The sequence below is a fragment of the Sminthopsis crassicaudata genome, chromosome 3, assembly GCF_048593235.1.
Source record: "Sminthopsis crassicaudata isolate SCR6 chromosome 3, ASM4859323v1, whole genome shotgun sequence".
Classification (NCBI taxonomy): domain Eukaryota; kingdom Metazoa; phylum Chordata; class Mammalia; order Dasyuromorphia; family Dasyuridae; genus Sminthopsis; species Sminthopsis crassicaudata.
The window spans coordinates 560849355-560876108 of record NC_133619.1 but is presented as its reverse complement, the minus strand read 5'-3'; the positions used below and the strand labels follow the sequence as shown (position 1 = coordinate 560876108).

The 26754-nt window shown below is 37.1% G+C and overlaps 1 protein-coding gene across 1 annotated transcript; it reads left to right on the top strand.

Moving 5' to 3' along the window:
• The first annotated feature begins 5230 nt into the window (after window positions 1-5230).
• On the top strand, window positions 5231-6631 carry LOC141562352 (tripartite motif-containing protein 43-like). The gene has a single exon (XM_074302383.1). It carries the CDS (start codon window positions 5231-5233, stop codon window positions 6629-6631), a length of 1401 nt encoding a protein of 466 aa, XP_074158484.1.
• The last annotated feature ends 20123 nt before the right edge of the window (window positions 6632-26754 follow it).

Below are 26754 nucleotides of genomic sequence, written 5' to 3'. Positions count from 1 at the left end.
TCTCCATCAATCTTTGGATCTAACTAGGGTTCTGGGCAGCATAGGCTAGGTTCTTACTTAAAGGTCTCTAAACTGCAAGTAGGCATAGTCCTGTTTCCTGGTTTGACAATAGGATAAACAATATTATGGAAATTTAATCATTTCACAAGCCTTTCTGACAGTAAAAAAAAAATGTTATCGTTCATTTTCAACCATTCTTCTATGGGCAGTAAGGGGTTCATGAAGAATATTCTTTACTTATTTGATTACACTTGGAAAAGAGCTTTTAGCCATGCCCCTGATCTCTTTCTCAGGCATTTCCTTTTTTACTCTAATCCGCCCCGTAAAATATCTGCATATGAGTAAATGACTTCCTGACTTCTTAACCAACAGTTACTTTTCTAGTCTTTGGAATTCTTAGACTGCCTCATTTCTTCTGACCTTCCTCTTCCCAGCATATAGATAAATTCTGGTAGTCTGTTAGGGGAGTGATATAATTAGCTAGTGATATAGCAATAAATACCTATAGACCTTGACCTCTCCAATTTCTCTCTCTCCCCTTCAATTAATCCCGAAGAGAAGAAAGAATTACCCTGAGCAGGGATGAAGGGACTTTTTTCAAAAAGAAGAGAGTTTTCTAAGGTTATATGGATGGTATATAGTAGGCATTGGGTGTACCTTAATGACATATTCTGACTGCAACTTTCTTTCCCCTGGGATTACTAAATCCTGAGGTGTGGCTTATGTTGTACATATTTTTGGAAGGAGGAACATGATGACTGAATCCTCACTTTTATATTCTATCTGGCACCTAAGAAATTTCTCTTGTGTATTGCTTTCATTTGGTTTTCATCCTTCATAACCGAATAAAAATTGGTTTTTAAAAGCCCTTTGGTGTGTCAAACATCGTGGTCAGATACTCTATTGATTCCAACTCACAAGTAGGACAACATTTGTGTTCCTGCAGGCTCTGCTTATTGCTCAGAATAAAACTTCACCCAATGAAGCTCCATGGGTGCTCCATCAGAAGCCTGATTAAATAATGCTTAGAAACAGACTACAAGACAGAGAAGTTGATGAATCTCCCTGAGTTTTATTGTTCCCCTTTCATTCTTTATTCACTTACCCGTTGGAGTTCGATCTCAACATTGCATCTGGACCTGGCACAAGCTTCTACTTTATGAAATATTAGACAAATAGTCATTCTCTATCATTCTCAGAGCCCAGTAAACAGAAATACTGAAGACTACACTTTCAACAGGAAGGTTTTGTTGGTGTCCTAGAACTGGTATGAAAAAAAGCTTAGATTCATGGTCAAAGGGACTATCCCCATTTCAATACCCAAAGCTTGGCATGAGAAATCAAGTGAGATTTTTCCCGGGGAGTTTGTCAAAATTCAGGTAACACACCATGGCCAGCAAATGACAAAGAAAAAGTTTAGAAACTTAGGAATTATATTACAGCAATACATATTACATGTTTAAGACCGCCTTTGGCAAAGGTAAGGCAACCCTGATTGGTAGCTAGTTTGACTTTCAGATACAGATAATGAAGCCATACTGTCAATTTAGGGATGTTTATTGCTTTATAGGCTTCCTTTGTAAGGTTCTCTTGGTTCAGTTTTCTTGGGGTCTCTGGCAGCAGCCTTTGTTTCAGTTCAGTAATCACCAGAAGAGTAGCCAAGAGTTAAAGTCCAAATCTTTTATTTCCTCTTTGCCTGATGCTGGGCAGCTTTCTGAAGAGCCTTTCAGTGTGGCCTTGCTTTTAGTGGGGAAAGTGCATGAGGCCAGGCCAGCCACCAGGAAATTGAAATTCAAATTGAATTTGTCCCCTGGGTTCTGAGAGCTTCTAGTGTGCTTGTCCTCAGTGGCTCTCAGTCCCTACTTATATGCTCTACACTGAGTATAAACCAATCATTTTATCACTATCATTTTTCCTAGGAAGTATTTCATATTTTCTTCTATTTTTTTTTTTTGTTTCACTGATTCTTAAAGTCTTGAGTGATTCACTTCCATTTGTTCACTAAATACACTAAAAATTAGAGTATTCTTTTCTTCAGTTATTTTTTTACCTCCTTTTGCAATTGGACAATTAAATTTTTTTGTTCATTGCATTCTTTTTTTCATTTTTTTCTATTCCTTCTTGCAATGGTCTCATTTCATTTCACCATTTTTCTTCTAATTCTCTTTTAAGATCCTTTATGCTACCTTCAAAGAAAGTTTTGTGAAATGGCAATCAGCTTGTATCTCTCTTTAGGGCTTCTTCTGGACTTGCTTTGCCTTTAGGAACCTCAGGATTTGAGGGCTGTTTTTCTCTCTCCATAAAAGCTGTCTAGGTTTGAGTTCTTTTTTGTTTTTTATTCATTGTTTTAAAGGCTTGAGGTGCTTTCCATGCAAGGGAGGGACAGCTGCCCTGGGGCAGTTCTGCTGATTGATTTCCAGTAATGGGACTATTTGTGTTTTACAAAAGGCAAATCTGTCAAATCATCTGGTAGCAACCTGGACAGAGTGGCCTAAGGAGGCTCACACAAGATCCCCAGGTTCGTGGAAGCTACAACACTTTGACTCTCCACTCCAGCTTCTTGCCCTGGTCTCCCTATACTATGGTCTGGGCTTGACAGACTGTCCCTCTGCCAGATTGAAACAGACCTGTTCTGAAATTCTTCCAACGTATCTTTTTCTAGAAATGTGTTGTACTACAAATATTTGTGGATTCTTTGACTTCAAAACCAGTTTAGAGGCTTCATCTGGGGTAGGTTTGAGAGAAGGTTAGAGGAGGTTACAGAGAATTGTGTCTGCTCTCCTCCATCTTAGCTCCACCCCCTACCATGTCCTTTCCACAAAACTGGAATCCTTCCTTCTTTTTTTACAAGGCGCTCTCAATCATTAAAGCCTCCTAGTTCCTCATTTCTAGAGAAATGTCTCTCCACTTTCAAGAAAGAATGTGAAGATTTCAAAAAAAAAATCATGCTTGTGGCAAAATAGAGCTCCCCCTCTCTGTCCCATCATATTCTCAGATGTTAATAGTAATGAGGGAAAGGAAAGGGGGAACCCCATTTCTCGGTGCTTAGATAATCCCATGAGGCACAGTGTCCCCTGTAAAATGAATTTACAGGCCTGAAAACCTAGATTGATAAATAAAAGGTTTATTGTAGAAATTTGGAAATAAAGTTCAGTTAGAAAGATGCCAGGGCCGAAGGTGGCCGCTAGGTGGGCAGGAACCCTTACATGGCTGGAAGGATACCATTTGTTGGCTGGGAGGGCTCCTGCCATTGAGGGCTCCAGCTTGGCCCTTTTTATATATAATGAGCTATACTCCTAAATTCTCGGCAGGCTTTTCAGTTAGCTCAGATCAGGTAAGGCTGGGGGAAGCTGAGCTGATGATGGTGGGGGCTGGGTCCGGATATTCAAAGGGTGCCTTAGACCAGGATTTGTGAATCAAGGTCAGTCATGGTGATGGGAATGTGACAGGGAAATTGAGGCTGGAAACCCTAAAAAAAGTCACTTCCCACGTTATCCAGAACTAGAAGCCAGCCCAACCCCACCTCTGTTAAGTACCACTAATTTACCTTTCTATAGAGTTCAGCTGGACACCACCCAAATTTTCTACAGAGCTGAACTAATGCTAAGTACCCCTACTTAACTATCAATAGAACTGAATTCACATTAAGTACCTCCACTTAAGATCTATACAATTTGAACTATCACTAATCAAACTGTCTTTAGCCTTACTGAAGCCTATTCAAACCCAGTAGCTCTGTATTGTCTCAAATCTTATTCACGAGGGTGGGAAGAATGGGCGGAGGGGCAGAAGGGGCAGAGCTCTAATTCCATCAAAGAGTTCTGCTCCATTTGAGCTCTCTTGATGATTTATAATAAAATTAAACTTCTAATTTTACTTATAATTTAGTAAATTCTTTTACTTCACCCGAGCCTTGTCTCATCAAAAGCCTGTACATCCCCAACAAACCGTTGGGCAATCTTAAAGGGACTTCAACCCCCATCAGTAGCAGCCCTCACAGGAGTCTCTGACACTTGGATAACTTAAACAAGTTAAACAACATATAGAGATATCATTTATACTTGACCAAATGGAGCAATAAGTGGAATGGAAAAAAAGCACTAGACATCCCAATGCTGTAGCCTTCATTCAAGTCCTCATTAATAAAATCAATAGAATTTAATTCAGTTAACAGTTTTAGCCACCTATCATTTCACAGGCTTTATGGAAGATATTAGAAGACAAAGACAAACAAATCAGACCCTGTCCTCTAGGTGCACCATTTGTGATAGAAAGGTAGGATTAGGGAAAGGAAATTAAATTTTGAAATAAGTTGTTGACACCACCTCAGGCTTTTTCTGCTAATTTAAAATGATAGATGAAAAAATTCAATTGATGTGCTTTGTATGTTGAACTGTTTATAAAAAGATATTATGTTGTTTAAAATAAGAAGCAAATCAGTTTTTCTGTTACACTTTTTTAGACATTTTCAATCCTCAACTTGCTTTTAGAAGATTGACAACTGTGGAAAGAATGGAAAAGGGAGGAAGAAGACACTTAACTGAGAGACAAATGCAATAGAGAAGAAGTAATAAGTAGATGCAACAGAGAAGGGATACCACTTCTTGGATCCTGAAGATGGCCCTCATCATGGGCATGGGTTCCTTGAACAAAATGGCCATGCAGATCCATTTCTCCGCGCCCCCCCACCCCCAAGGCTGGGGTTAAGTTGCCCAGGGACACACAGCTAGGAAGTGTTAAGTGTCTGAGATCAGATTTGAACTTGGGACTTCCTGAATTCAGGGCTGGTGCTCTATCCAGTGCACCACCTAGCTGCCCCCAGATCCATTTTTAATCTTAAATTCTGTGACTTTCCACATGTAGGTTGAGGGGAGAAATGCACAGGACTTTTAGAGCTTCTTAGAACTGATTGGGTAAGGCTGGGTAAGGAAAAGAAAGTTCTTTACAGACAACTACAGTGCTGTAGGATGGTGAAATCCAAACATTCAAAGGAGCCAACTAAAAGTGTGAACTCTGAGGTCCTCAGGGCTCTGTCAACTGGGAAGAGTTCTCAGGTAGAACTTCAGAATTCTGGGACAGGAGAATTCACACCTTGCCAGGGAGGCTCTAGAGGGGTGGGGCTACCTGCTATAAAAGGAGAGCCTTCTTCTGCTCAGAAGCACTGCTTTGAATAGAAGTGAAGGCTCTTCATCTCAGCTGCTCCAGAACAGAAGCAAGTGGAGAGAGGAGAATGGCTGCTGCTGCTGCTATGGAAATGTTTCAGCAATTGCAGAGCCAGATCACGTGTCCCATCTGTGGGAACTACTTCTGTGAGCCAGTCACCATCGGGTGTGGGCACAGCTTTTGCCGAGCATGTCTCCCAAGGTCAGCAGCTACAGCTTTCTCTTGCCCTGAATGCAGACAAATGACTCAAGTCAGAGGCTTCCTGTTCATCAATGGGAACCTAGCAGAGCTCACTAAACTGGGCAAACAGCTCAGGTCCCAGCTGTTACAGAGTACTGGAGGACAGAGGCGCTGTGCCATTCACAAAGAAGTCTTGGAGTACTTTTGTGAAGACGACCAGACCGTGCTCTGTCTAAGATGTTGTCAAGCCCCAGAGCATGGGGCTCACAGGCACTGTCCTGTAGAAGAAGCTGCATCCAATTGCAGGAAGAAGATCCAGCACCTGCAAAGATGCTTGCAGAAGTACTTTAAGGAAACTAAGAAACTTCTTGTTAAGGAAAAGAGACCTGTTATTGACTGGGAGGAGATGATCAGCAAAGAATACCGGAAACGGGATTCCCTCATGCGGGATGAGTTATATCATTATCTGGAAAGGATGGATCAAGAAAAAAAGAACAAGAAGGAGAGACTATCCCAGGAAAGCAGCACCCTTCAGGACCTCATGCTAGATCTACAGGAAGCAGACTCCCAACCCAATCTGGATCTGCTCCGGGATGTCAAGGAGTTGCTGGAAAGGAGCAAGTCAGCATTGTCCCAAAGGGCCAAGGCTCTCATCCCAGAGGTAAGAGTGTGTCCTATCTCTGGCACGATAGAGACCCTCAACCAATTCAGAGTGGACATCAGGTTGGATCCCGCATCAGCCAGTCCTTGCCTGATTGTGGCTGAGGATCTGAAGAGTGTAAGAGCTGGAGAAGGCTGGCAGGTAGACAGCCCACATGGTGATGACTCTGATCTTCCCATGGTCCTTGCTGAGCAGGCCTTCACCTCAGGCATACAGTACTGGGAGGTGGATGTGACACAGCTGCCTCAGTGGACACTGGGGATTCACACAACCTACTTGAGGATAAAAAGTCCTGGGAGAATAATTAAATGTGCCCTTGTCTTTTTCCTGAGATGTGTCAAGAAGGAAGATGGACAATATTTGCAATCTTATCCTGGATCACTGAATCACAAACTGAAAGGTTCTATTCCCCGGATTGGAGTATACTTGGAATATAAAACTGGCAATCTGGCCTTTTACAATGTTCTGCAGAGTTCTCTTATTTATCAGTTACCTGATATTTCATTTGTAGCCCCTGTTAGACCCATGTTTTCTCCTGGTCCCCCACTCCAAGGAACAAAGCCTGCTCCCATGAATCTCTGTGCAGTGGATTCTCATCTTTCTTCTTGCTGCTATTCATCTCTCTGAGCATTTCTCCACGGAGGAATTCTCAGCCCACCACTAGGCTCCCCGGCTGGTGTTTTTCCATTTCCAAACTTTGCCTGCAAGAGAAGGAGCATCACCAACTTCTAGATGGCTTGCCTTTAACCCTGCAAGCTGAAGAAGACTATTTCCAAGTATGTTGTGCCTTCTTATTTTCAATGGATTCTATGAAACTACAATATATCAATTCTTTTTCAGCAGTTAAAAGAAAAAAAAAAATTAACAACACACATGAGGACTGTGGTTTTTATACTCTTCCTAGTTCTTTGAAAGCCATGGATTTCAACCTTTTCCACTCCTATGCCGCTTGAATTACTGTTAACTTTGCTTTTGACCCATTTAATAAAAATATGAAATGAATTCTAGCTTTTGGTGTGCTTATTTGTATCTTTTTTTTGTGTGTATTTCTTTCCTTTGTGTCAAGTTCTGTTTTCTTGGCAAAGTTATTTGTTACAATGAATTTAACTTTTCTAAAATTATCTTCATCTCTTCAAGGAATCTAAAGAATTTTAACGAATCTACAAACAGCTTCTCCGGTTTCTCTCTGCCCCTTCTTGGCTCTGCCCCTTCCACTAATTGTTTTTAATTGGCTTCATACATTACAAAAATTCAAGTCATATTATTGTTGCCACCCTAAAGAACTTTGGGGTATAATGGACTCCAGAAAACTGATGTGAGAAGGAAATCAGTGCTAATATGGATTACTTCAGTAATTCCGGGAAAAAAACAAACAAACAAACAAACAAATAAATAAAAATCCTTTTTTACTATCAGCAATCCCAGTAAATCTTGCTCACAAATTACAATTTGTTGAAGAATTTCTCAATTCATAAGTCCTAGTGTCATGCTGGAAAGTAATGTTTTCTACCTTAGTCCATTTGACTGGATATCTTATGGATCAGAATAAAAATTAGAATTTAAAATTTTATTCCAACTGAAATGACAGGCAGTTGGTGAATAGGTGTTATCGACCAAAATAAAGACTGAAACAAAAACATCAAAGAATAAGGAAAAGAAATCACTTACACAAATATGCTGGGAATATTTTTTTATTTGGGGAAGAAGCTGGAAATCAAAGGGATATGTATCATTTAGAGAAGGACTATACACATTATGGTCTCAAGATGCAATAGAATCCACTTGAAACATTTTTTAAAAAGGATGAAAAGAAGAGTTTCAGGAAATAATGGGAAGTCTTCCCATTTGGGCTTCTGTATAAGATAAGAAATATACATCACTTTGTTTTAGAATCTTCTGTACTTTCTTTGCTTCTCTGACTCCTAGAAAACACATCTTTATGAGGCAAAATCAAAAGGGGAAGTATAGGTAGAGGTGGGATATAGGGGAGTGGTCTCTTCAACAAAGTTAAGCAATGTACTGATGTCATCTTTTGGTGAATAAAATTACAACAAAGGCAATTTTTTTCTGCAGGACAAGACATTTTTACAATTTTATAACAGCCATGTGTAAACTATTTGTAAGATGGGTGACACTGGTAGGTAAAACTCTGAGCATGACCAGTTTATTACTAGACTAGCAGTAATCAAAACACTGAGACATTGACTTCTGTCTCTCAATAAATAGAGACATTCAGGGCCAACAGGACTTTCTAAACTTAGGTATGTTTTCCCTTCTCATTGATCTGCCAGTACAGTATTAGGACCTATTTTAGCAAAGATAAGACAATGCTGATTGATAGATTGGCAGGTAGTGTGACATTAAAGTACAGATGATCAAGTCACCCTCTGCCAGTGATGGAATACTCATTGCTAGCTGGGCTTCAACTGCATCTAATAAATCTTCCCTGGAAAATATAACCACTCCAAACCCCTGTTTGGTCTTTCCCTTGGAGATCAAGCCACAACCAAATTTCAAAGGGAGAAGCAAGGATAGTACAGTTGTCTCCTGGCGAGAAACCAGAAAAAGATAGTTTTTGTCTTTTTAATTAACAAGGAAACCAAAGCAAGGGTACCCACTTTAAACTGATTAATAAATACATACTTTGAGGAGCTAGACAGGAGTATTCTTTTGAGCTTGGCTAAGAGATGGGGTTTTGGCAAAATAGGGGGGAAAGGTGGATTAAAAAGTAATATTAATAATCAAATGATAGAACTCAGTATTAATTGTCTTCAAGATATTATAAACATTGCTCCACATTTCTATTACTCTACTCTGGAAAAGAGGGTGGAAGAAGTATCTTTTTACAACTCTTTCTTGTATCCAATTTTAGGTTATTGTAAATTAAGCTCATATTTAAATACAAAGTATTCTGCTTAGTATTTAAGTTCTTCACAACCTGGTCTCTTTCTGTCTTTTTAGTTTTTGTGTTTTTACTTATTTTACATTACTCCCTTCCATGAACTTACACTCCAGTGATTCTGTCCTGCTTCTTCTTTCCCATAAACAAAAACACATTTTTCAACTTTGCACAGAGTTAACCTTTGGAATAGGCATTTCTGGCTTCATGCAAGAAGAAGCTTAGACACTTGAAGTACAAGAGGGGAAAGTTCTTTCCTCTTTTACCATTTGTCATGTTTGGTGGAATAAATGGTTGTAAGAAAGTTGTTTCTCTGGCACAATCAGGAAATGTTTGAGATGTGACATGAATCTAGGTGTTCTTGATGCAAAAGCCATCTCTCCATATGTGCCATCACACTTTATCTCTCCTTATGTACAATTCTTAAAAAAAAGAACTCTCCATGAATGCTCATCAGCAGAATACTAAGTGTTTTCCTTTTCCAGGAATTCCCTCCTCTTTGAATTTCATCTTCTAATCGGAGCAGTTGAAAATGCTAGATTTTTAGAATGTCCTCTCCCTTATATTTGAGAAGACTCCACTATCATCTTTAGTCCTGTCAGCTGATCCTTCTCACTTGCTACAAGGCCCAAGCAAGTAGTTTCTGAGTTTAAAAAACCAACTCTTTTTAATGTAGCTTAAAACTCACTTTCTCCAGATAGTCATTTTAGAACTTAGAATAAATTGCAATGTGGCAAAGAGCGAGTTCTGATTCCCAAATCTTAAGTTTTCAGATGTAACAAAAACAAGATGACTTTAATTATTAATATAAAGTATATGTCTATTTTCTTCCACTGATCTTCTTTTCCGTAAACAAATCTGATAATTACATCCAAATCATAACATTTGAAATCTATTACTGCCAAACCTCCTTCTTTAACTTTTTTTTTTCATTAATAAAATTTTATGAACTGAATGAAGAAGAAAGCAATAAATGTTGGAGGGCATGTGGGACAAGAATTCACTACTGGAAGAATTGTGCAGTAATCCAACAATTGTGAAGAACAATCTGAAATTTTGCTCACTGTTCTAAAACCGTGTATACCCTTTCGCCCAGCAATAACACTAATACCTCTGTTGATTAAATGAAAAGATGGTAAGAGAAAAAGGAAAATAATATAGATGTTCTGAAATAATTTTAGCAGTTCTTTTTGGCAGCACAGGACTGGAAACTGCAGAGAAGTCCATCATTTGGGGAATAGTTGAACAGGTTATAGTGTGTGATTGTGATACAATACTGCTACGATAAAACAAATGATGAGCTCAATGATCTTAGTAAAATATAGAAAGAAATAAAGATGCATGAAATGAGGAGAGCCAAAAGGACGCTGTACACAGTAACAAAATATTGTTTTAAGAAAAACTGTGAGACACTTTTTGACTATGATAAATTCCCAAGTTAACTGCAAATGAGATATAAAGGAAGATGTCATCTGCACACAGATAAAGAACTGATAAATAAAATTATAAGGATGGTGTAGGTATATACATTCATGCAAACACAAACACACATACCATAAACATATTTATGCCTAATGGTAGCCATCTCCAGGATGGGAGAGTGGAAAGAAGAAAAAAGTGAAAAAAAAGAGAATTACCAGATAACTTTATTATACATTTTAAAGGATTTTTATGTAAATCCTTTCTTCCTTTTCCCCCCTTATGTTCAGAATAAAATTAAAAAAAAAAAAAAAAAAAAAAAAAAAAACAACAACTGCAATGTGCAAAATTAGCAGATCAGTAAACTGAAACTACATTCTAACTGAGTAGATCTCAAATTCACACTGAATATCTAAATTTCTGAATATACCTAAGGCTGAATTTGGAACACCTCCTTAATAGCCCTCAAAGAATCAAAGGGGGTCAGTTGTCTATGTACTTCATCATTACTGTTGGATTAAACCACGCTGCAGCATTTCATTCTCACTGAAACATTTCCCCCATGGTTCCTTACAAATAGAATCAACTCTGAAATTCAGAAAAGGAAATTAAGATTTCTAAATAAAAAACCTTTTTTTTATGATTCACTCAGGATACTTCCTTTGAATTTCAGTCCCTCCCAACACAAGGTGGAAATTCACCTGGTCCAGCATAAGATGAGAATTCAATTCATTATTAGATTATCCCGGATTACCTCTCTGCCAAAAGCATGGTTCTGCTACTTCCTGAAATTCACATTCTTGTGATTGCATTAACAGTGAGCACCATGGAGTTCATACCTCTGGGAAAATGGCTGTCACATATGAGTTTATTCTTGGCTTTGGAGGTCAGGAGAATTCACACCTTGAAAGAAGGAGGGGCTTCATGAATGTGCTTAGCAGTATATGAAAGGCCTAAGAGGAGACAGACTCAAGAGTTTCCTTTTCCTGAACACAGAGAGGAAAGGCAGACCAGTGGAAGCTGAAGAAAAGATCCCAGGAGAAAAAAGAAAGGTAAGTTTTCCTATTAAAAACTTCATTTCTGAGACAGGAATGCAAAAATGTCCATCACAATATGGCAGTCATTGAGGTTGAGAGGTATAGTTCACCACATTATACTATAAAAATTTGGGAATGAGTCTTCTGAACCCAGCAAAGGGAGAAGAGAGAAAGAATTCATGTTCATGGGTTCTTTCCTAATCTATGTCAGAAGAAGTGGAGAAAGTCAGCTTGCTAAAAGGATAGGATTAGTATCTTCCCTTGTCCACCTAGCGATCTGAATTTCTCCCAGGATCAGTTTTCAAATATACTTTAGAAACTACCATTCCTTAAAGAAAGTATTCTCCAAGCCAATGATAACCAAATGAACTCAAAGATAGAAACTCATACCCAATTAATTGGCAAAGATCAGAAGAGATAGAAAAAATGGACAATGCTGAAACATCTGGGAGAAGATAGATGAACTGACACTACTGGTGGAGGTGTGAGTTAGTTACTCAAGTAGACATTTATAATTATGCCCCCAAATGGATCTAAAGTATCAAGAATCCATAGACATAGATGAAGAAATGTTATTCTCAGTCAGTCATAGATGAAAGGGTACAAAGACAGAGTATCATCAAATTCAGTCAAATAGTGATCCTATCATTTTTCCTTGTAGTGCAGAATTAGAAAGAGCCTTGGTACTCTAATTCTATGATTGCTATAGGAATTCTTGAGAGGAACAGACTTCAAGAGGCCTCAAAGATCTCCAAACACTATATATTTTTGGATGGAGATGTAGAACCAATTAGCCTAAAGAAATAGAGTACTGGAGTGGGTCAGAGGAGACTTATTGCTGAGGAAGTGATAAAAGGGAATGGGATCGAGGTGGTACAGTGCACAGACTGCTTGGTTTGGAGTCCAGAAGAGTTCTCATCTGAGTTCAAATGTGGCCCTAGAATCTTATTAGCTTTACAATCCCGGGCAAGTCACTAAAACCTGTTATTTCATCTCCTATAAAATGAGCTGGAGAAGCAAATACCGAAACCACTCCAGTATTTTTGCCAAGGAAACTTCAAATGGGGTCAAAAAGAGTTAGATATCACTAAAAATGATTGAACAACAAAGAATCCCATTCATCTGGGTGAGAGAGTAACTTGGCAAGTCCAAAACTTTAGATTCTTTTGTTGGGGCAGTCTGGAGCCACCATGGATGCCATTTCCTGATCTCTCATCCACAAAATATATTGATTTTCCAAAATGTGTATTTCAATTAATTTATACAGATAGTAGGATCTCTGCCATGACTGGGGCACATGCAATAACTCTTGACTAAAAGAAAAGAAAGCTCTTTAATTTAAAAAGACCTGAATTGGTAATTACTTCCTAATTACTCTTAGGTGCTAAGGAAATAATTTTCCAGGTGAAATTTCCTCTTTTTTTCCCTGAAAATAAATCTTTCAGTTCAAATGAACCTCTGCCTGATATCATTGGCAGTTGTTTCCCCCAACCCATTTTCACAGTTATGGCTATTCCTCAAGTATTTGGTAGAGTGGATTGGTTTTCAAGTTCTCTTTCCTAGTAGTGAACTCTTTGAAGAGTGGGATCATGATTCTGTATTGTTCTGAATCACTCAAGACTTTGACAAAACCTAAAGCTTAGTAATCATTGAATAAGTAGTCAGTTGATTGATTGATTGATTGATTGATGAGTAAACACTGAGATTCAAAGTCTGCCTAAGAGAAATGGGGAATAACAGGATAATAACTAACAAAAGTTTTTTTTTTTTTTTTTTTTTTTGGGGGGGGGATGACAAAGTCCCTTATATTTTACAAAGGCTGTATCCCAGTACATACAGATTATGAGGGTAGGGAAGTGTATGGGGAAAACTTAAGCTCCAGCCCCTACTCACTTTGATGTTGTGTGCTGCTCTAGTTTAAGACATTCCCAAACTGGAATTCACATGCTTAGAGGCTCCAGAGGATATCCCAGGTAGGTGTCCCTCTGAGGAAAATTTTTGTTGTTACTGAAGACCAATTTAGAAAGTGCTGGGAACCTTAGAGTTCATCTAATTTCATCATTTCATTTTACATAGAGAGAAACAGACCGGAAGAGTTTTTTTTTAAAGTGATGACCAAATTCAGTACTAGAATTTGAGCATAGTTTCTGAATCCAAATTTCTTATTATCCCTTTGTAACAGAATATTTCTTTCATTATTATTTATTGCTATTATTACTTATTATGCCTATCATTTTATTATATAAGTGGCATAATTGGTACAGCACTGGAATGGAATCAGGAAGACCTACTTTCAATATCCAGCCTCAGATATTTATTTAGTTGTTTCATTCTGAGCAAGTTAGTAAACCTCTTTGCCTCAGTTTCCTTGACTGTATTATTACAGAAATAGTATCCCCTAAGTCTCATTCATTGTGCTGATCAAGTGAGGTGATATTTGTAAAATTTCTAGCACAGTAATTGGCACATGGCAGACACTTAATAAATGTTGATTGATTATTAGTTGTTGTAAGCCAGAAAATTACAAAAGTAATGGAAAACTCCAAGCATGATCAATTCATTAGTGAATCCAGAGGCCCTAAATTTAATTGGATCTAAGATCTTCCTCACTATCAGAGGCCCCTCCTCTTGGGTGCTAACTACTTTTATATACTCCTAAAATAAGGAGACATTACAATTTACTGCTCTCTCAATTCCAGAAGGGGGTGAAATCTTAGGGATGTCTACCAATCATAATTATGTCATGACCTCTTCACAGGTCATAAATTCCAGGTGATCCAAAGGTCCTAAGACCCTTTCAACAACATCTCAGGAGATTCTACAAGACATGAGCCCCTAGGGTTTGACCAATGCTAGCCTACAGTCTAAGGAAGTTGTGAGCTGGAAATAAAGATCAGTAGGGAATGGTCAGAAGTGGTTCATAGGAGGGAGAGCTATTGCACTAGCAAGTGAATCTTATTACAGCCTTTCCTAAGTCAAGGAGGGGATCAATGCAACAATTACATGCTATTACATTACTAACAAAAGGAAGGTAATTGAGAAACATAATAAATATAATCTTCAAGGAGGATTAATTCTTATCCTAACAGCAACTTGAATTAATCATTCTGTTTGATTCACTAATACAATCACTGATAATCATAAAAATCACAACAAATTGATTAAATACTGATTGATTTGAATAAGAGTATCAAAATTATCTCATACAGCTTTGGAAATAGGAGAGCTTTTCTGGTTCTGAGCAACTCACTTGGCCTCTCATCCTGAGGTTCCCTATCCACTATGCAGACAATTTCATGTACTTGATGGGGGTTTTGTGTGGACCAAAAAAAAAAAAAAAAAGTATGAAATGCATCATAAATGTCTAAGGTGAAACTAGATGTTATTACATATTATTGTGTCTATCTTTCTAAGTGATGGAGTCTATACCTGTTAAAGACTTTCTCCAGGTTTATGGGGGATATCATCAATTATGATTTTGCTTGCTATGGTGTTCTTGAAATGTGCTTTTTAAAACTTCAGAAATGAAGGTGTAGAAGTATTCTTACACTGCCTCATTTTCTCTCTTCAGAATCATGGTTGATGCAGTACAAGAGGGCCTTTGTGTTAACTGCTTGAATGAAGTCATTAAGCTAATCACAGCTGAATGTGGACATATAATCTGCATGTCTTGCTTAAGGAAAAATACCTCTCCATCTTCTTGTTGTACTACATGCTGGGAATTTTCTCAGTTAAGAGATCATCAATTTGACATTGCCATGTACCCTGAAGGGGAAGGCATATGTGAGATACACAGGGAAGACCAGAAGCTGTTCTGTGATAGGAACAAGACCCTACTCTGTGTGACCTGTTCTAAGTCAGGAAGTCATGAGAACCACTTACACTGGCCCATTGCAGTGGCTGCTCTCTGCTACAGGGTGAGTTCAACACAGATCATTGTCATTCCTCCAGGAATGCACAATTTCGTTGTTTCTATATTAGTTTATCACTTGGATCTGAGTACTGTTATGTCAGAATTGGTTCAAACAGCTTTTCTTTCCTTCTGTGACTCTTCCTCCTAACAAATCAATGAAATAGTACCATCTTATTAGGGTTATTGAGTTTCTTAGTATGTCACACAACTTAGGCTGAGAAAAGAAATTTCCTAACTGTTTATTCCTCTTTCTTTACAGAAGAAGATGCAGAAAAAGATGGAAATGTTGTACAGAAAGGTCAAAATAGTTCAGAAAATTTTATTAAAAGAGAAGGAGCAACCTCTGGTCTGGGCTGTGGTATGGAATGTAAGTATCAAGCTACCTCCCTCAATAATATATTGAATATCCCCATTCACAGATTATTTTCATTTCATTAAAAGCCTCCCAGAATTAACTGATTTCTTTGGAAAGTTTGGAAATGCAGGTTCATAAGTAGTATTTCACTTATCACAGACCACTAAAGAATTCAAATTTTTTCAACACCTAAGTATATATCCACTTTATTATTATTATTATTATTATTTAATGGTATTTTATTTTTCCATATACACATAGTTCTAACATTAATTTTTGTAAGATTTTGTGTTCCAGATTCTTCTCCCTCTCCTTTCCCTTCTCCTCTCCCCAAAACAGTAAGTAATTCAATATAGGTTAAATTGCAATATAGGTGCAATTTTTAAAACATGTTTCCATATTCATCATGCTGAGCAAAAAAAGGCAGATTCAAAGGGGAAAAAAACAAACAAACAAGAAGCCAAACAAAAACACAAAGATGAAAATACTGTGCTTCCATTATATTCAGTCTTTTTTTTCCTCTCTGAATGTGGATTTAACTTTCCATCACAAATCTCCTGGCATTGCCTTGAAATACCTCATTGGTGAAAAGAGCCAAGGCTATCACAGTGAATTGGCCCATAATCATGTTCTTGCACTATATAATGTTCTCATGATTCTGTTCACTTCACTTAGAATCACTTCATGCAGGATTTTTTTGTTTTTGTTTGTTTGTTTGTTTGTTTTTTTGGCTTTGTTTTTTTGCTGAGGCTATTGGGATAAAGGGCCTTGCCCTGGGTCACACACCTAGGAAGTGTTAAGTGCCTGAGGCCAAATTTGAATTCAGGTCCTCCTGAATTCAAGGCTGTGCTCCATCCACTTCATCACCTAGCTGCCCTTCATATAAGTCTTTCCAGGCTTTTCTGAAATCAACTTGTATGTAATTATTTAGAAAACAATACTATTATATTACATTTATATATCATAATTAATTAGGTAATTCCCCATCTGAGGGGCATCCACTCAGTTCCAAGTTTCTTGCCCCTACAAAAGGAAATGCAAAAACATTTTTACACGTGTGAGTCCTTTTCCCTCTTTTATGATCAAATGAGTTCAGAAATTTGAATCAAACTAATATCTTCTGACCTGAAATCCAGAGCTAGGTCTTAAATTTTCTTGTACTGCAGGTGACATCTATTTCTTCCATCTTGGTTCAGCTTTCTGATCTGTTTCCCAGTCTTAGACTCTTTCACCAATTAAAACAGAAAAATGAGATTTCTAGGGAGAAGGGCATTAACCGGATAGGACACATTTGGTAAATACACTTTGAGAAGCAAAGAGTTTGCTAAGCAATGGTATAAATTGATTACAAAATGGCCTTGAAAGAGTACTTGGAAAACAACAAATGACATTATCCTTCCACCATCATCTCCTGCAGTAATAATCTGTCAGTAAATACATAATAAACTTTTCCTATATTTTAAGTACTGTGACAATTGGTGGGGATAAACTAAAAAGCAGAATAAGCCTTAGCCCTTAGTGATCTCTCAGATTAATGAAAAAGAAAACATAAAAACAGACATGTTTGGCCAAGATATATACAAGTTAAATTGAATATAATCAATAGGAGGAAGAGACTAACATGAAGAAAATTGGGAAAACACTCCTCATAGATTGGAGGATTTTATCTGAAGTTGGAAGCATATTGGGAACTCATCAAGCAGTGACAAGGACAAAGTGAGTTCCTAGCATTAAAGGAATTCCAGTGATAAAGGAATCTGTGGATAGAAGAGCCTCTTTGAGTAAGAGCTAGGAGGCCATTGTCACTGTACCCTAGAATACAAGAAGGGCAATGATGTTGAGGAAGACTGGAGAGCTTAGACACATATTTCTGATGCATTTCCAGTCAGGAAGGCATGTCCTTATTATCAGATTTAGGTATTTATTTACTTAATATTTTCCCCTGGTAATATTAAAAACATTTTTTTTTACATTTCTTTTATAGATTTTTGAGTTCTAGACACTCTTCCTTATCCTTACCCACTATTAAGAAACCATATATGAAGTAATGCAAAACATATTCTCAAAAGTCAAGTAGTGAAAGAAAACATAGATCTTCTACCCTAATTAAAATAAAAACGCTCAAGAAAATTAAATAATGAGACAGAGAGAGAGAGAGAGAATACAATCTATTTCTTCTCTAGATATGGATATGATTTTTCATTTTAAGTCCTTTGGAATACTTGTGGATGATTGTACTACTGATAATAGCAAAACGAGAACATTGCTATTCTTTTTTATACAATATATTTCACTTTGTACATAAAAGACTTTCTAGGTGTTTTTTTTTTTTTTCCTCCTGTGAGCCTCCTGCTCAATATTTCACAGAGAATGATAATATTCCATCACAAATGGGCACCCTGCAATTTCCAATCATGTTTGTCTTGAGAAGAGAGCTGCTATGAATGTTTTTTGTACATGTTGGTCATTTGGGGGCCATGACAGGGGCCAAGGCTGGAGCTGCTCCAGCAAGTCATGCACTGGAACTGTATCCTGGACTGCCATCCTGGTGTCATAGTCATACACCTTTCTGCTGAGCTTTGAAGTTGCCTCCAGTGGGAAAATGTTCTACTCCTGTTTTTGTAGTGTTCTGATGCTCTCAAATTTGTTTAGTCATTGTGTTAAGGAATTAGAAGCAGTTTGGGGGAGAGGTTGAATGAGTTCTTGCCTTTATTCCTTTACCTTGACTCTGCCACATCAGCCTTAGTAGCAGAGGTAAGTTATAGTTCTCTTGCAGTATTACTGTTTTATATTCTTACTGAGGAGAGAGCTACAAATAGAGCAAATACAGCACAATCTTGATGTATTTGATGAGGAGAAATGACTTCAAAGGGTCAGGATTTCCCAAGAACTTATCTGGTTTGGGTCTAGTAAGACAAAGACGTGCTTCCTTTAGCATGTTTTGGAGAGGTTCATGAGCGTCAGGAAGACTGAATTGCTTCCTATGGGGAAGGTTCAGGAAGGGTTGGCATTGCAGCCATTAGGGAATAACATGACCAAAGACACTGAAACAGACAATCTGGATGACTGCAGGGATGTTCTGGAAATTCCAGATGCTTCTATAAAGGTAGATGGGCTTTAATTCATTGAGAAGAGTAAATTTATGGCAAACAAGTTTCAGTCATATTTAACAGGAAATAGGGAATCATGACAATATTATAAGGAAAAGAGTTTTTGAAAAATATTATTTTCCAGTTTTATGTAAAGACAATTTAAAAATAATTTTTATAAAATTTTGAATTCAAAATTTTCCTCCCTCCCCTCTTCTCATAAAGGTAAGAACTTCAATATGGATATTATATATACAATCATATAAAGCATAATTTTAATACTGATATTAAATATTATTATTCATGTTGTGAAAAATTAAAAAGACCAAAAGGGGAAAAATTTTTATTTTTCTGAGAATCCAGATGCTAGTACAGACTGACAGAACAGATAAACAAATCAAATGTCCTAAAACAGACATACGGACTTACTCTCTCGTGGCCAAAATGAAGGTGTACACTGTCCTGCATGGCTACAACTGAAAACTGCTCTCTTCCCTGGAGTCTCTGGAAACAAATCCAAAGGGCCAGCCTTTCTAGGCCAAGAACAGATCTCCAGCCACACCAAGGCCCAAAATGGAGACCTGAATGTCTCTAATCTCTACTCCCATTCTCAGTTTTGAAAATCTTGGTGGGAACTCCAATGGGAACTCAGAGAAACAGAAGCAAGATAGAGATTAGAGAGTATTTAATATTTATTTGAAAGGGAGAGATTTACTGGGACCAAATGGATCCATAGTTTAGTCCCAGGGCTGAATGAAACTATCGTCTTGAAGAATACAGCATCCCACCAACATTGAGCATCCAATGCCATTCTTAATGACTTATTTCTACACAGTAGCTAAACAAAGGCAGGGGGTGGAGTCCAAACTCACCAATCCAGTTCCAACAGGTTGGGGGGTAGGACCATAAATTCTAACAAACTGAGAGTTAAGAAAGTGTGTGGCAAGAGACAGAATGTCTGGATTCCCCGTTGTTGAGTTTATACATTAACAATTTAAAACTTTAGAGCAAATAGCCCAGAGTTATGTCATAAACCAGAGGCAGTTTGCAACGAAGAAGACTAAGGCATAACAATTAGGGAAACTGAGTCAGGACAATAAAAGACAACTGTGGCATAGCACCTTCATATAGTATTTCTTTGGGATACAAGACTAGTAGTGGTATTGCTGGATCAAAAGATTTGCATAGTTTGGTAGTCCTTTAGGGACCTTTAGGTCCAAATTGATTTCTTGAAAGGTTGGATCAGTTTATAACTCTCCTGACAATGCAATAGTGTTCCAATTTTCTCATCTTCTCCTTCATTTACCATTTTCCTTTTCTGACCTATTAACCAATCTGTCAGGGGTGAGGAAGCAATCAAAGCTGTTGCATTTCTCTAATCAAGAATGTTTGCTTGCAGTTTTTCATTTCTCTATAGATAGCTTTGATTTCTTCATCTGAGAGCTGCTTGTTCACATCCTTTGATCATTCATCAGTTGGAAATAGCTCGTAATTTTATAAACTTGAGTCAGTTTTCTATATATTTGAGAAATGAGGCTGTTATCAGTAATATTTGCTGTAAAAATTATTTTATGTAGTTCTGGCTATGAAAAGGGTTTCTACAAATATTTAAAAAGAAATTACCCCCTCCCCCCAAGGCCAATGGTAAAAGATTCACAATCAGGTTGGAATTCATATGCTTTCATGGAGCTTATGAATGCTTGTGAAGCAGAAAAGTAATAAAATGGGAGAAATGAAAAAATCCTGGACTTGGGAGTATTAGAGGTGACATGAGTTAAGAAACCCAGTATAAAATAATAAAGGAATCAAGTTCTCCAATAAACTAAAAGAGGTTGCAAAATGGTAAGTATTATGATATAGTAGATGGCAAAGATTATTTTAGATGAATGGATTAGTTAAATGACAATTTTGGGGGACAAGAAAAAGTAAAGAGAAAGTTTGGAATAAGTTGTTTGATGGTCTTAAGAACTCTAAAAATTCAAACTGGAAAAGCCCTTAGATGTCAACCATATATAGTAAAACTCTGATCTTAAAGGATAAAACTGAAATCAGAGACTAAGTAACTTCCCCCAGTTCATACAACTGGTAAGAGAGGAATCCTGGGGTTATGATTCCTACTTATCCCAATGCTCTTTGTATCACACCACATTGAGCAGGCACAAAAGGGGATATTTGAGGGCTGCCCTTGGTATATCACCTAATGTCTTTCTTTCAGGCCTGTACAAACAGAGGAATGTTGCAGAAGCAACTTAAGCAAATATGACAATATCTAACAAGGAAGAAGACAGCGAAGGGGGAAAATGTCATTCTGGAAAAGGAAAACAAGAAGTTCCGTGAACTCATTCAAACACTAAAGGAAATAGAGGCTACACAGGAACAACAAATCATGGTGGAAAAGAAGTGGGAGGCCATGATATCTAGCCAAAGCAGATTTCTAACAGCCATAATTACTGAGCTGAAGGAAAAGATGGAGAAACCAGATGTAGAAATACTACAGATGAAACTATGGCAAACTCATCAGGGAAAGTTGTTTGGGGGACAAGGAATCTAGGACATCTTCTTTCCCTGACTTTCCTGTGTCACAAAAGATTTCTTTGGGGATCTCCCCTTATCTCCTGCTGTATTCTTATATTTCCTGTGGGGGAAAAAAGTGGGTTCATTCCTGAGAGATATAATATCTCAATACAGATATTTTGGCTTAAGAGCAGCCTGGAGGGCTCTGGGTACTGGTGCTGAGTCCAAGTGATCCAAGGATCTAAAGCCTAGGAATGCTCCTCTACTTTGGATCTATCATACATGTAATAACAGCGGCTGGAATAAGAGACAGGGTGACATTCATGGTTTCCATGCAGCTGTAGAGATGGCTCCAGAAGATCTCCATTCATTCCCAGGAGGCTTTTAAAAACAATTATCAGCACTTTCTATTTTTTCTATGTGATAGAGAATGGCTTAATGATTCTTATCATAACCTTTTCTTTTCTTTTTTTTTTTTTTTTTTTTTTGTTTATTTAATTTTTATTTTATTTTTTATAATTATAACTTTTTTTTTTTTTTGACAGTACATATGCACGGGTAATTTTTTACAACATTATCCCTTGCACTTACTTCTGTTCAGATTTTTTCCCTTCCTCCCCCAAACCCCCCCCCCCCCAGATGGCAGGCAGTCTTATACATGTTAAATATATTACAATATATTCTAGATACAATATATGTGTGTAGAACCGAATTTCTTGTTGCACAGAAAGAATTGGATTCAGAAGGTAAAAATAACAGTTTACACTCATTTCCCAGTGTTCCTTTTCTGGATGTAGCTGATTCTGTCCATCATTGATCAATTGGAATTGGATTAGCTCTTCTCTATGTTGAAGATATCCACTTCCATCAGAATACATCCTCATACAGTATCATTGTTGAAGTGTATAATGATCTTCTGGTTCTGCTCGTTTCACTCAGCATCAGTTGATGTAAGTCTCTCCAAGCCTCTCTGTATTTTTCCTGTTGGTCATTTATTACAGAACAATAATATTCCATAACATTCATGTACCATAATTTATCCAACCATTCTCTAATTGATGGACATCCATTCATCTTCCAGCTTCTAGCCACTATGAAAAGGGCTGCCACAAACATTTTGGCACATATAGGTCCCTTTCCCTTCTTTAGTATTTCCTTGGGATATAAGCCCAGTAGTAGTATGGCTGGGTCAAAGGGTATGCAAATTTTGATAACTTTTTGGGCATAATTCCAGATTGCTCTCCAGAATGGTTGGATTCTTTCACAACTCCACCAACAATGCATCAGTGTCCCAGTTTTCCCACAGCCCCTCCAACATTCATCATTATTTGTTCCTGTCATCTTAGCCAATCTGACAGGTGTGTAATGATATCTCAGAGTTGTCTTAATTTGCATTTCTCTGATCAATAGTGATTTGGAACACTCTTTCATATTTTTTTAATTTCATCATCTGAAAATTGTCTGTTCCTATCCTTTGACCATTTATCAATTGGAGAATGGCTTGATTTCTTATAAATTAAAGTCAATTCTCTGTATATTTTGGAGATGAGGCCTTTATCAGAACCTTTAACTGCAAAAATGTTTTCCCAATTTGTTACTTCCCTTCTAATCTTGTTTGCATTAGTTTTGTTTGTGCAGAAACTTTTTAATTTGGTGTAATCAAAATCTTCTATTTTGTGATCAATAATGGTCTCTAGTTCTCCCTTGGACACAAACTCCTTCCTCCTCCACAAGTCTGAGAGGTAAACCATCCCATGTTCCTCCAATTTATTTATGATTTCATTCTTAATGCCTAAATCTTGGACCCATTTTGATCTAATATTAGTATGTGGTGTTAAATGTGGGTCCATGCCTAGTTTTTGCCATACTAATTTCCAGTTTTTCCAGCAGTTTTTGTCAAATAATGCATTCTTATGCCAAAATTTGGGATCTTTGGGTTTGTCAAACACTAGATTGCTATTTTTATTCACTATCTTGCTCTGTGAACCTAACCTATGCCACTGATCAACTAGTCTATTTCTTAGCCAATACCAAATGGTTTTGTTGACTGTTGCTTTATAATACAGTTCTAGATCAGGTACAGCTAGACCACCTTCACTTAATTTTTTTTTCATTACTTCCCTTGAAATTCTGGACCTTTTGTTGTTCCATATGAATTCTGTTGTTATTTTTCTTGGAAGTCTGATTGGTATAGCACTAAATAAATAGATTAGTTTAGGGAGTATTGTCATCTTAATTATATTCGCTCGGCCTATTCAAGAGCACTGAATGTCTTTCCAATTATTTAAATCTGACTTTATTTTTGTGGCAAGTGTTTTGTAATTTTGCTCATATAATTCCTGACTCTCCTTTGATACATAGATTCCCAAATATTTTATTCTATTGACAGTTATTTTGAATGGAATTTCTCTTTGTATCTCTTCCTGTTGGATTGTGTTGGTAATGTATAAAAATGCTGAGGATTTATGTGGATTTATTTTGTATCCTGCAACTTTGCTAAAATTCTGAATTATTTCTAATATCATGACCTTTTCTTGACTACATTTCTTCTGGTACAACACAGGAACTGCTTAAGAATCTCCTAGCATGAGAAGAAAATTTGCATCCAGAATGTAGCTTTTTAAAAATAGGATTCAGTGCTATCAAGAAAATAATAAAAGAGCAGTGAAAGTCCCTGTTCAGGACTGGGAGGCTATAAAGCTTTAGAGATTGGTATCATGGAAAGGTTTTAGGAGAAATGATTCATAAACAATACTGACCTATTTTCTTTCCAGGATGTGGCAGAGACATTGGAAAGGTATGTTTCTTTTTAGAGCGATTACAGATAGATACTATGCAGAGCTTAGTTTGAGGCAGGGTGGAAAGGGCTTGGGGATTATCCCTCAAAAGACATACAGGTAATAGGGCCTTTAGGAGAGTGTTCAGCTTGTTCAATTTCAGTGATTTCTCTTTTATGTAGATCTCATATTGAACTGAATTTGCAACCTTTTGTACCGACTATGGATGCTTCATATATCACTGTGGTGACCAAATTATTAAAAATAATTCAAAGTAAGTGTCAGCCCTTTGGTAAAGAATCTTTAAGCTTTCCTCCCAAGAATCCTGGAAGGAATACAACCTTCCTATTAGGAATGCAGTCTGAAATATCCCTGTTATCAAATTTCTGATACCTTTGTGTCTTTAACTTGGGAATTATTCCCAGCATAGATAAGTTCATTTGTCTAGAATATGCCAAAAGGTAGAAGGGAGAAACTGATACAGTAGTATAGGGGGGGGGGGCAGGAGGGTTGTGGGAGTAAAAAATAAGAAGAAAAACAAGTGAAGGGAGAAACAAACTCCATAAGATTAGTTGAGAGCTCTTTCTTTTGGGTGCTTCCTAGCATTATTTGATTAGATGGAACTCTACTGGGATAGTCTTGAAGCTTCATTGAACTGAAATCTTGCTTGAAGAAAGGAGAGCAGACTTTTGGGGGATGTTAGAGGTATTAGGATGTTTGAGCCTGGTGCTAGGCATTAAATAAATTTTTGTGCTCACTTTTGCTCATTCATGAAGGATAGAAAACAACAAGTAATGGCACTTAGGAAAATGTTTTGCTAAAAATCCAGACAGAGAACAATTTTAGTAAAGAGTCACTGTCCCCCTTTTTTGAAATATGTAAGATGAACAAGATGGGCAGAGGCAGTAGAGGTTATAGCAATCCAAGGGGAAAGAAATCCCTGGATCAGTGTTATAAACTATTTTATCATTCAGGGCACTTTCAATGAAGCCTTAGAAAGCTCATTTTCTAAATCTTTATTTCTGCTTGGATCTGGCAAATGTAAGGTGCATTGTATTAAATGACTTTTATGAGATCCTTTCCAGATCTATTAGAATGTGTTTTGTAAATGAAATAAAAACCCATGAACTCTAAATATGCATGACTATATAATGATTCCTCTCCTTTGGAGGTTACCTGGGACATGGTATGAAGACATAAGACTTTTATACTCAGACCCTGAGAGATCTAAAAATGAGGGAATTCCTCAGAGAGATCTACATTATGCAAAAGCCTTCATACATTTGTACCTTAAGAACCTATTGTTCCAGTTAATCAAAATATGGAGACATTTCCTCCCAGTTGCTCTCTTTGCTCTATGATGAACTGAAGGAATGAAGGAATTTGGGAAGGCAAAAGCTGATAGTCTTCATGATCCAATTTACTTTAAGATATTTAGAATGCTAGAAAAGTGCATCATTGGCTAATTATACTGTACCTTTAATTAATGAGTTTTACTTAGAGGAGCACTTATTTAATGGGAAAGCAAAATTTAATTCTCTGCCTTTCTTGAGAGATAGGGAAATCTGGACATTCCAAGCCCAGGAAGTAATTGTTGCCTTTAAAGACAAGAAGTCTTTTATCTGTGAATAGTAATTCTTACAGCTGGAGAAAGTTATCTTGGTCTTTAATGCAAGCAGGGAGAGTTCACACTGCTCCCTTGGCCATTTTGCCTTACTTACAAATAGAAAGGCTTCACTTCTTCTTTGAAAGCTTTCTTTATTCCTTACATGGATGTTCTAGAAATAGTTATGGCCGCATATTAGAGAAAAATGAAATGCCTTAAATAGAGAGCTCTGATTCTCAGAAAGAATTGCTGTTCCCTTTCCTAAGCACAGCATAAGTATTTACTGAACATTCTTGCTCTGGATAAAGCAAGAGAATTATATAAGATGCAAGTAAGGCTTCCCTCTCAGTAAGGATATTGAAACCGTTTCTTTTCAACTGATATCATTCCCTTTTTATAGGACAAAAACTGTCAGAGAAACGGAATTTCTACAATTTGTCTGAAGAGAAAAAGAGGGCAATCAGAATTATTCCTGGCTTCTCAGGCAATACCGACTTTGTCTATATGTTTGGGAGTATTCACACTGAGGATATCAGAGGAAGAACATTTTTTATACACACTTAGTCCTGGGATGAAATTGTTGAAGAATACGACTATACAAGAACAATTATCATTAATTTTAGGAATTGCATTCGGAGTGATCAATCATCTAGCTGGCCTTTTAACCCCTACTAGAATGGTATTGTGAGCAAATATCTGTGCACACAGATTGAAGTGGTTCTGGATGTTATTGAATCTATGTATTTAATAAACTTAACATCTTGTCAAAAGTTCATGTCATATTGCTTTCGTATTTGGTCAGTCATAAATATTTTATTTTTCCAAATACAAATAGTTTTCCAGCATTCATTTTTGTAAGATTTTGTGTTCCAAATCTTTTTCCCTCCTTCCCTTACCTCCCCTCTTCCCAAGCAACAAGAAATCTATTACAAGTTAAACACATATAATCCTTTTAAACATATTTCCTTTTTTATTATATTTTACAAGAAATATCAAATCAAAAGGGAAAAAATATAAGAAAAAATAAGCTAATAAATAAAAAGGTGAAAATACTTTGCTTCAATCTACATTCAGTCTCTTTAGCTTTATTTCTTGAAACAAATGGCATTTCCCATCCCAAATCTATTGTAATTGCCTGGAA

Excerpts from the sequence above, each read along its gene's own strand:
- LOC141562352 (XM_074302383.1), top strand. The coding sequence starts at position 5,231 with ATGGCTGCTGCTGCTGCTATGGAAATGTTTCAGCAATTGCAGAGCCAG.